Genomic DNA, 12105 nt, shown 5'->3' on the forward strand with positions numbered 1-12105 from the left:
AAATACCACCTATTTTGCACCTGATCAACTAAACAGTCTGCCGGGCCCCTCATTCTATTCCGTTCCATTTTCTAGTCACCTAAATTATACACAGTGGTTCCTCCTTTATTAAAAGTTGTGAGCTTACACCCCAGCGTCACGGCTTCATTGACACAGACCACCACAAGGGGGATTTAGAGCACTCATTATGCATTTGGGTCCCAAGGATTTATATGACCAATCATATCGAGGGGTTCCAATGACGAATTTGACGCGAGCCACCCGTCCCTGGTGACTTTCTTCAGCAAAGATGGTTGACAAAACATTAAGGGGGAAGCAAATGTAAGTAATTATAACGTCATAACGAGTCAAGCAAAAAATATACAATTGAGAGGAATATGTTAGATAATGTAGAGACAAACGATTGTGTATATTTTTTGTCATAAAGTTAATTCATGAAAATCGCAACAAAAAAAACAAAGAGCTGATCATGGACTACAGGAGACAGATCAGAGAGCACGCCCCCATCCACATCTGCAGGCCACAGTGGGGAGGGTCAAAAGCTTCAAGTTCCTCAGTGTGCATGTCACAGAGGACCTGAAATGTTAAATTGTGAGCAAGGCCTCAAAAAAGCTTTTTATACCAGAGCTGCGAGAAAAGTTCTATATATCATTGAAACAATGTTGCGATTGTTTGTAGGAATGCCAACAGGTGTGGTTCCCGTGGGGGAAGATTCTATTGGGGAAAGGTTCCTGTGGGGGTTGCCATGGAAGCCAAGAAGGGGGGTGAGATGTGTGTGCTCAAACTCACATGCATGTGGTGGTCTGGAAGAGGAAGTGTGTCCCTCTGATGAATGGGCATGTGCCAAATAGGGCTATCTTCTGTATACCACCCCTACCTTGTCACCACACAATTGATTGCCTCAAATGCATTAAGAAGGAAAGAAATTCCACAAAGGAACTTTTAACAAGGCACACCTGTTAATTGAAATGCATTCCAGGTGACTACCTCATGAAGCTGGTTGAGAGAATGCCAAGAGTGTGCAAAGCTGTCAAGGCGAAGGATGGCTACTTTTGTTTAACACTTTTTTGGTGACTGCATGATTTCATGTGTTATTTCATAGTTAAAATGTCTTCACTACTATTCTACAATGTAGAAAATAGTCTAAATAAAGAAAACCTTGAGTAGGTGTTTTCAAACTTTTGACTGCTTCTGTACACTAACACACACATATATGCCCATACTCGCAACATATGCAGACACACACTCACACCCACACACACACACACACACACACAGCCGATGCTGCTGTCCCATGTATATAGACATTCACACTGGACACTTCCTGTTTCTTTAATACTGTTTTTCACAGTGTGTTTATATCCGAATGTAACGGGTGTGAAACGGCTAGCTTAGTTAGCGGTGCGCGCTAAATAGCGTTTCAATCGGTTACGTCACTTGCTCTGAGACCTTGAAGTAGTAGTTCCCCTTGCTCTGCGAGAGGCCGTGGCTTTTGTGGAGCGATGGGTAACGATGCTTCGAGGGTGACTGTTGTCGATGTGTGCAGAGGGTCCCTGGTTCGCGCCCGGGTATGGGCGAGGGGACGGTTTAAAATTATACTGTTACATTGGTGCCGTGACCCGGATTACTGGTTGCTGCGGAAAAAGGAGGAAGGTCAAAAGGGGGGTGAGTGTAACGGATGTGAAACGGCTAGCTTAGTTAGCGGTGCGCGCTAAATAGCGTTTCAATCGGTTACGTCACTTGCTCTGAGACCTTGAAGTAGTAGTTCCCCTTGCTCTGCGAGAGGCCGCGGCTTTTGTGGAGCGATGGGTAACGATGCTTCGAGGGTGACTGTTGTCGATGTGTGCAGAGGGTCCCTGGTTTGCGCCCGGGTATGGGCGAGGGGACGGTTTAAAATTATACTGTTACACGAAGACGTGGACTTTTTAATATATCTTCTACTGTACATTGCATGTTTGATACACTGTTTATACAAAATGTGTATTTATATACTTGATTCTTGACATAGCTCATTCTAATATATATACTACTGTATATATAATTCTTAGTATATCTTTTCAGTGTATGTATTTGTATTAGTATTTTCAGTGTATGTATACTGTAATTGTATTACTGATACACAGTTACTTGGGATTGTTAATTGGATTCGTTCTAACGTTCTTGACTTCGTGTTTGTAGTTTTGGATTATTTGTGCACTTGTTTGACATTTTACTGCACTGTTAGAAGGTAGTAAAATAATAATTTCGCCGTTATAACATTTGCTAAACTGTGTACGCGACAAGTAAACTTGGATTTGATTTAATAATGGACCATTATGCTGCTCGTTGAATTATTTGATTCGATGCTACCCCCTTGCGACTGAAAATCATCACAAGTTACAGAAGAAGAATTCCGTAAACATCCCAAACGTCACTTCCGGTTATTATTTTGACAGCAAAACACTGCAACATTTTGCAATACTAATCTCTGGTCCCCATTATATGGGTATTTTTTCTTTTAACACCTTTTGTGTTTTTTTGCGTCACATTTATTAGTTCATTTTACTTGTGTGGTGGAATTGGCAATATTCGGAAAGAGATCAGTATTCTGGTTCTAGCTAGCGGAAGATGAAGGTGAGTAGGGGATGATTTCGTTTTTGTTGAAATCGTAAACTAACGTTAAAGGTTTTGGTGTGGAAATCTGTGCTGTTCGCATTAACGATCAATAAAACATTGTTTTTATTGCCATTGTATTGCAGACGTATCACATAATTGTACAAATGTTGGCGTCCTGCACAGAAGAAAATGCACATCGTGTAGCTACGACATCACTCGAGTCCCTCCCCCTGCATAGCCTACTACAGTAGCTTAGTAGTGATGCTCTTTCAGTGAAAAACAAGAACCCGTTTGCTACGTGTGTCGTGACTCCACGGCTGCAGAACATGTTGCTGGTTACTTTGTGTTGTTGGTTACAGCAACACGATTACACAGTAGCCACTTTGACATGATGCTGTCAGAGTATTCCAGCTGCCTCTATTGTCTGGCCAATGATGTGTGTCAGTGTAATAGGATTATTTTGTTGCCTAGAGCCACCTCATCATTCTTTATTCTATTATTTTATATTGTTTTATATTATTATATCAAACATAAAGTCTTGATATTACATTAAAAAAATATATATATATTACTTTCTTATACTACATTTATTTAGTTCATCCCCAGTACTATCACCGTAGACATACTGCATACTATTGTTTATGTTGTGTGAATGATGTCCTCATCTGAACTGGTAAATATGACTATATGATATATAACAGTCTGATATAATGTTCTGTATTCAGTAATGCCTATGTGGATGCAATTCTCACACGGTCTTGTCTTGTCCCGTAGGTCCCGAGCGATGAAAATGAGGTGGTGGAGGAAGGCAGTAGCAGTTCAACACCGGTAGACGACTCCGACAACGAGGAAATTCCACCTTATCTACGCGAAGAACCTCCTGAAGGTAGTTTCATGGTCTTCTTGTTCATATCCAAGTTTCAGTTGAAGTTTACTATTGAAATATCGAGAAAAAAAAAAAAAAGATTATTGTGCGTTTTTTTGTCCTGGTGAACGTTAGAAACATGGGGTATTATTTATATTCAATCTCTGACACTGATGTTTTATAGAGATACAGCTTAGATATAACCTGATTCATCTTACCAACTAGCTAATTATTAGAATGCGGTGCGCTAGATTCAGGTTGGAGGGAAAACGTACAGGACAGGAGCTTTCCGGGAACAGGGTTGGAGAGCCCTGGCTTACATGAATGAATGTCCACTCTTGAACGGTTGTAACAACAGTTTATATTTGCTCAGAGACCGCGTCCGTCTTTAGGTTGGAAAGAGTCACCAGCTCTGTCATTCAGCTGTTCATGGGTATCAATCGGATCATACAGTATCTGATGATGCAGTGTGGCCTAGTGGCCTGTAGAGTGGCATATTGGCCAACAGAAGGTTTTGAACATCATTTAATGATAGAACATAAAGGTGGCAGTAGGTGGCAGTGAAAACATATACTAAGATCTAGGCTCTCTCTGTGATGTGTGGTGCGTATACAGGCTACACGTATAAGGTCATTACTTCACATTTACCCCCGAATTCAACCAATTTTTACGTACTAGAACCATGTGTTCCTAAGCACACAGCATGAGGTGTTTGAACCAAGGTCTGCTGTTAAGATGAAGACATACGTCTTGCTCGCACACTGATGCCTTCCACAGTCTCGTCCCGACACATTGCATCAATCATATCTAGCCTAATTGTGCCTGTTAATATTCAACTTCAATGGAAAGAAATGTGGTCCTTATTCACCTCATTGAGGTGAAACGTGTATTGGTCCTAGTGGGAGAAAATCTTGTATCGGTTAGTACATTTTAGGAAACATGAAATGGAATATGAATATAAACTCTGCCTTCATCTTGTTTTTGAGAAAAGTATTATGCCTCTATTTTTTTATGTAATTTATGGACACGACACAACACCTAGATTATGTTAATTCTCTCCCTGGAAAAGAGGACAACACTATTTTTGGCCAAGGACTGTAAATAACTGCAACCTGACTCACCAAAGCATTTACTACGGCATATTTGGAACAATATGTTGCTATAATTTACAGAGGCATTGCCAGAATGGGAGGCTATTATACAGTGCATTCGGAAAGTATTCAGACCACTTGACTTTTTCCACATTTTGTTACGTTACACTCTTATTCTAAAATGTATGAAATAAAATAAAAAATCTTCATCAATCGACACACAATACCCTATAATGACAAATATATATATATATTTTTTTGCAAATGTATTAAAAATAAAATCAGAAATACCTTATCTACAGAAGTATTCAGACCCTTTGCTATGAGACTCGAAATTGATCTCAGGTGCATCGTGTTTCCATTGATCATCCTTGAGATCCAACTTGATTGGAGTACACCTGTGGTAAATTCAATTGGTTTGACATGATTTAGAAAGGCACACCTCTGTCATAATAAGGTCCCACAGTTGACAGTGCATGTCAGAGCAAAAACCAAGCCATGAGAACAAAGGAATTGTCCGTAGACCTCCGAGACAGGATTGTTTCGAGGCACAGATCTGAGGAAGGGTACCAAAAAATGTCTGCAGCATTAAAGGTCCCCAAGAGACCTTAAAGGTCCCCACTATGGCCTCCATCATTCTTAAATGGAAAAAGTTTGTAACCACCAAGACTCTTCCTAGAGCTGGCCACCCGGCTAAACTGAGCAATAGGGGGAGAAGGGCGTTGGTTAGGGAGGTTACCGAGAACCCAGTGGTCAAACCTCCAGAGTTCCTCTGTGGAGATGGGAGAACCTTCTAGAAGGACAATCATCTCTGCAGCACTCCAGCAATCAGGCCTTTATGGTAGAGTGGACAGACGGAAGCCACTCCTCAGTAAAAGGCACATGACAGCATGCTTGGAGTTTGCAAAAAGGCACCGAAAGACTCTCAGAGCATGAGAAACAAGATTGTCTGGTCTGATGAAACCAAGATTTAACTCTTGGGCCTGAATGCCAAGCGTCACATCTGGAGGAATCCTGGCACCATCGCTACGGTGAAGCATGGTGGTGGCAGCATCATGCTGTGGGGATGTTTTTCAGTGGCAGGGACTGGGATACTAGTCAGGATCGAGGCAAAGATGAACGGAGCAAAGTACAGAGGGATCCTTGATGAAAACCTGCTCCAGAGCATTCAGGACCTCAAACTCGGGAGAAGGTTTACCTTCCAACAGGACAACAACCCTAAGCACACAGCCAACACAACTCAGGAGTGGCTTCGGGACAAGTCTCTGAATGTCTTTTAGTGGCCCAGTCAGAGCCTGGACCTGAACCCAATCGAACATCTCGGAAAATAGCTGTGCAGCGACACTCCCCATCCAACCTGACAGAGCTTGAGAGGATCTTCAGAGAAGAATGGGAGAATCTCCACAAATACAGGTGTGCCAAGCTTGTAGCGTCATATCCAAGATGACTTGAGGCTGTAGTAATCGCTGCCAAAGGTGCTTCAACAAAGTAATGGGTAAAGGGTCTGAATACTTATTATGTAAATGTGATATTTCCAGTTTTGTTTTTGTATACTTGCAAACATTTCTAAAAACCTGTTTTTGCTTTGTCATTATGGGGTATTGTGTTTAGATTGATGAGGGGAAGTACAATATTTAATACGTTTTAGAATAAGGCTGTAACTTAACAAAATGAGGGAAAAGTACAGGGGTCTGAATACTTTCCGAATGCACTGTATGTAATTTGTATGTATGTATTTTTAGATATAGGCCTATTATAAATGTGTATTTTATTGTTGTGTCACCAGAAAACTTTCCAAATGCATTGCATATGGTGATCAGTCGCTATTAGGACATAATTATGTAATACGGCCTGAGGGGTGTGGTATATGGCCAATATACCACAGCTAAGGACTGTTCTTATGCACGATGACACAATGTGGAGTTGTTGGGTCTTATTGCTATTATTAACTGGTTACAAACGTAATTAGAACAGTAGAAATAAATATCTTGTCATACCCATGGTATACGATCTGATATACAGTACCACGGCTTTCAGCCAATCACAATTCAGGGCTCGTACCACCCAGTTTATAATATTGCTTTTGGCTTTAATCCAATATTGAAAGTAGTGCATTGCATGCCAGTTGTTATGAGCTTGGTATGGGTATTATAATTGCAAGTTCCTGTACATGCCTGGTACATAAACTAGGCTACTTTATATCCCTATAGTTACCTTGTGAATATGAACTGTTTTCTACATCCTATCACTTTCAGTGCCTCACAATCTCCCAGCAAGGAGTCATGTTTCACCCATCATTCAGTCTGCAAGAGTTGAAATTAATATTTCTTTCAAGGTCTTTCCCACTGTAATTTCAGAAAAAGCCTGTGAGGTAAATGTACGTCTTTCTTGGGAGGAGAGGGACTTAATGTGATTTTCTACTTTACCAGTTTTCCATTCTACCCTGCTGCAGTTGAGAGCTCGTCTAAGACCCGGTACAAATCTGTATTCTCTGGACCCAAACAAACAGGATTAGAACAGAAAATGCCCAACAGGATATGCGGTGCCACGTTAAAACACAATCAGAAGCAGTCAGTGTAAACAGAGGAGGCTTACCCTAAGAACTCATCTGTGGAATGGGGCGGCAGGTAGCCTAGCGGTTAAGAGCATTGGGCCAGCAACCAAAATCTACTGTTATGCCCATGAGCAAGGCAGTTAAACCCCAACAACCACTGCTCCTCGGGCGCCGACGTTGATTAAGGCAGCCCTCCCCACCTCTCTGATTCAGAGGGGTTGGGTTAAATGCGGAAGACACATTTTGGTTGAATGCATTCAGTTGTGCAACTGACTAGGTATAGTGATATCAATGATATCGTTTCAGTCATAGAAAGGCCTGGACATTAGGCTCGATTATTTACAGTGGTTGCCATTATAATGCACACCAGATAGAATAGGCCTTGTTGTTAATTTAAAAAATATATATATCGGATGCAATTGTGAACAGTAACCATGACAGGCATGAAATTAATCTTATTGGCCAATTATATAGTTCACTGCAGCTCAAGGACTCCATGGAATGTGAAGTTTGGAGATGTCCATGTACATTTGATGTTCTTCTACAGTATGAGTACGATACCCATTTGAAAATCAGTTGTCAATTATTGACAAAGCAACTTGAGTCAGTCATTCTCACAATTGACAGTCACATACTGTAGTGCCAGTAGAAGCCACCACAACACAACCTGCACATCAGAAAAGCCAAAATCACAGTGCTTGTTTGTTCCTTGTCATAACTTCTCACCAAAGTTGCTCCTGAAGGGTATCGGCTAGAATTCCATCTGTTACGAGTTATTAATAGGACCAAATGAAGTTTTATTGACTTTTTGTCCCTGTTTCTCCTGTCCTGTTTGTTGGTGCAGTCGAGGCTGCTCCATCATGCTGACAGATCCAGTACACATCAGGGGAGGACTGTGATGTGCTGTGTAACTGTGATGGATGGACTGTCACACAGCTGAGCTCTCAGCAACTGTGTGTGTGTGTGTGTGTGTGTGTGTGTGTGTGTGTGTGTGTGTGTGTGTGTGTGTGTGTGTGTGTGTGTGTGTGTGTGTGTGTGTGTGTGTGTGTGTGTGTGTGTGTGTGTACAGTGGGGAGAACTGGTATTTGATACACTGCCGATTTTGCAAAGCATGTGGACGTCTGTAATTTTTATCATAGGTACACTTCAACTGTGAGAGACGGAATCTAAAACAAAAATCCAGAAAATCACATTGTATGGTAAGTAATTAGTTTGCATTTTATTGCATGACATAAGTATTTGATCACCTACCAACCAGTAAGAATTCCGGCTCTCACAGACCTGTTAGTTTTTCTTTAAGAAGCCCTCCTGTTCTCCACTCATTACCTGTATTAACTGCACCTGTTTGAACTTGTTACCTGTATAAAAGACACCTGTCCACACAGCTGTGTAAGGACATCAGGGATAAAATTCTAGACCTGCACAAGGCTGGGATGGGCTACAGGACAATAGGCAAGCAGCTTGGTGAGAAGGCAACAACTGTTGGCACAATTATTAGAAAATGGAAGAAGGTCAAGATGACGGTCAATCACCCTCGGTCTGGGGCTCCATGCAAGATCTCACCCGTGGGGCATCGATGATCATGAGGAAGGTGAGGTATCAGCCCAGAACTACACGGAAGGACCTGTTCAAATACCTGAAGAGAGCTGGGACCACAGTCTCAAAGAAAACCATTAGTAACACACTACGCCGTCATGGATTAAAATCCTGCAGCGTACGCAAGGTCCCCCTACTCAAGCCAGCGCATGTTCAGGCCCGTCTGAAGTTTGCCAATGACCATCTGGATGATCCAGAGGAGGAATGGGAGGACGTCATGTGGTCTGATGAGACAGAAATAGAGCCTTTTGGTCTAAACTCCACTCGCCGTGTTTGGAGGAAGAAGAAGGATGAGTACAACCCCAAGAATACCATTCCAACCATGAAGCATGGAGGTGGAAACATCCGTCTTTGGGCCATTTATCGTGAGATCTTGTCCAACAATCTCCTTCCCTCAGTAAGAGCATTGAAGATGGGTTGTGACTGGGTCTTCCTGCATGACAATGACCCGAAACACACAGCCAGGGCAACTAAGGAGTGGCTCCGTAAGAAGCATCTCAAGGTCCTGGAGTGGCCAGTCTCCAGACCTGAACCCAATTGAAAATCTTTGGAGGGAGCTGAAAGCCCGTATTGCCCAGTGAGCCCCAAAACCTGAAGGATCTGGAGAAGGTCTGTATGGAGGAGTGGGCCAAAATCCCTGCTGCAGTGTGTGCAAACCTGGTCAAGAACTACAGGAAACGTACGATCTCTGTAATTGCAAAGGTTTCTGTACCAAATATTAAGTTCTGCTTTTCTGATGTATCAAATACTTGTCATGCAATAAAATGCAAATTAATTACTTACAAATCATACAATGTGAATTTTGGATTTTTGTTTTAGATTCCATCTCTCACAGTTGAAGTGTACCTGTGATAAAAATGACAGACTTCTACATGCTTTGTAAGTAGGATAACCTGCAAAATCGGCAGTGTATCAAATACTTGTTCTCCCCACTATATATATATATATATATACACACTCACTACTCCCCCCACAAAGTCCTATTCCAACAGCCTGTCCACCTGTGTCTCTGCTTCGCTTCTGATTAGTAGAACACCTCCAAGCTCCAGCCTTCTGTCTGACTCACTCCCAGGCATCACAGATTCACAGCCTTGATCTTATCCCAGTAATACTGGAGCACTGGCATAGGCAATATTCATAGACACACTCACGTGGCTCTGAAAGCGTGACAATCGGGTTGCTTTAAATATGGGTTTGATGCTTGCTGTGATTATCATCAGTATTTTTTTAAATTATAGAGCCATTAACGTTTTCATAATAATATAATCAAGCAGACGTTGATCACTTTGTCTTGTAATGGAGGGGCTATGGGTTATGTTGCTGTTGCTCATACTTTACATCCTTTATGCTGCTGTGAGTGTATCCATATCCAACACAGTGAAGTGTGTGTGTGTGTGTGTGTGTGTGTGTGTGTGTGTGTGTGTGTGTGTGTGTGTGTGTGTGTGTGTGTGTGTGTGTGTGTGTGTGTGTGTGTGTGTGTACGCACGTATCCATCTCTAACACAGGAAGAGTCGGGGGGGAAGACTAAACCTTTCTTTGTTTAATGAGCAGGAAACACACACTCACACACACACACACACACACACACACACACACACACACACACACACACACACACACACACACACAAAGCAAACATAGTGCTCACAGATAGATTATTTCTAGTTCCTAAGGCTATGCTCCATAGATAGACCCTGTTTGTTATTGTCAAATCCTGTGATTGTGTGAAAGTTCTGTGTGGATGCCATCTGGAACTGTCTCCATCCACATTATGTCTGTATCCAAAATGGCACCCATATTCCCTACACTGGACTGTATATAGCCATAGGGTTCTGGTCAAATGTAGTCCACGACATAGGGAATAGGGTGTCATTTCAGACTCAGCCCGTGTCTTCCTGCTTCCAGGAAAACCTCACTTCCAATTTGTGTCACCCCTATGTGTTGTCAGCTCATTGGAAATGGTTATCTGACCATAAAATGCACTGTCATTCTGAAGTGCCATACTGTTGGGTGAGGAGAAAGCTTCTCAGTCCATCACTCACGATCAACATCTCTCATCTGACTGCTAGTTGGATTTACCGACTGGCCTGAGTAGTGTTGCACTGTAGACCTGTACCACGGTAATATCACGGTGTCAAAATGTCATGATACTTATGATACCAACATTTTAGAGTACCGTAGTACCGTTTCAAATGATACTACCGACTTTTTCAGCTCAACTGATCTAATGAACCTGCTTGCACCTGTTAAAAAAAATTAATTAAGTCCGTTTTGTTTATAAATTCAGTTGAATTTCAGCAACAGCCACTAGTGTCTTGTTCGGGTAGGTCCAATAATATCCACAGCTGTAATCAGCCAGCTGCATCCCCTACCAGCCCTCAAAGCTAATTTATGCGTGATCAGAAAATCTGGTTGTATGCTCCGTATTTTCTATTTGATTTCTTTAACAAGTCAGTTAATGACGGCTTACCACGACCAAACCCGGACGACGCTGGGTCAATCACTCCCAATCACAGACGGATGTGATACAGCCTGGATTCGAACCAGGGATTGTAGTGACTCCTCTTGCACTGAGATGCAGTGCCTTAGACCGCTGCGCCACTCAGGAGTCCAAACTCGAGAGGGTGTGGCGTAATTGCGGAGCTTCTGGTGGCATGCCAAATTGAGCTCTGTACCTCATTGCTGTGCGCCTCCCAAATGTTGTAAAAATTCAGAGTGCTCTGTATAGCTCCCCATTGACAAGATAGGTTGACAACTTCCTTCACAATGGCTCTACTCAACAGCTCTGAGCTGCTCCGCGAAGCGCAATAAGTGTGAATGCCCAACTTCTGCAGAGGCCATATCACTCACTGTAAATCCTGCACGGCCAATGCAGAGGTGGGATTGACCATGCAATCCCTTTCACTCGCCTGATCCTCTCCGTCCGCTCTTCACGGGAAGCTATTACTCCGGTCAGTTTAAAAAATATCTAATTTAGCAGTGATGGTGAGAGCGGGGATGCAGACTTAGATTTGTACATTTGTTACATTCGAGCAGCGCGCAAAGTGAGCAATGTTGATGCATTGTTGATGCATTGTATCATTTCATCGCCTGTTATAACCAAGAGCACAGACCGGTCAGAGTAGACTTTGCAAGTGCACTGTCATGCAGCCTCTGAGTGTCAGAGGGAAAATGGCTTGCTTGCAGCTTTAAACCAAAGAAAATGTCTGGTCTCTAACCTAAACTGTTAAAAACAAATATGACTCATATTACCAGAGATGCTTTTTGTACTTTCTATCGAGATTCGTGTGCATTTTATATAATTTCACAAACCATGTCGCAGGCCGTTATTGGTTTGATAACATGACTGAACAACATTGTTTGTTATCTTCTATCTCAAGGCCATCAGACCGTTATAGCCATCA

At 42.3% G+C, this 12105-nt stretch overlaps 1 protein-coding gene across 3 annotated transcripts in view; it reads left to right on the forward strand.

Moving 5' to 3' along the window:
• Positions 1-1425: 1425 nt before the first annotated feature.
• zgc:101566 (Transmembrane protein 263-B-like) overlaps positions 1426-12105 on the forward strand; it is a 55155-nt gene continuing 44475 nt past the window's right edge. The window contains exons 1-2 of one of the 3 annotated variants that reach the window (XM_052474715.1): positions 1426-1574; positions 3370-3481. In XM_052474715.1, the coding sequence (XP_052330675.1) occupies positions 1503-1574; positions 3370-3481 (184 nt within the window). In that variant the 5' untranslated portion in view covers positions 1426-1502. Of the gene's footprint in view, positions 1575-2392; positions 2614-3369; positions 3482-12105 lie in introns of those variants that run through there. The other 2 variants (XM_052474716.1, XM_035797998.2) reach the window with 2 other exon arrangements.

The sequence above is a fragment of the Oncorhynchus keta genome, chromosome 22, assembly GCF_023373465.1.
Source record: "Oncorhynchus keta strain PuntledgeMale-10-30-2019 chromosome 22, Oket_V2, whole genome shotgun sequence".
NCBI classification, from domain to species: domain Eukaryota; kingdom Metazoa; phylum Chordata; class Actinopteri; order Salmoniformes; family Salmonidae; genus Oncorhynchus; species Oncorhynchus keta.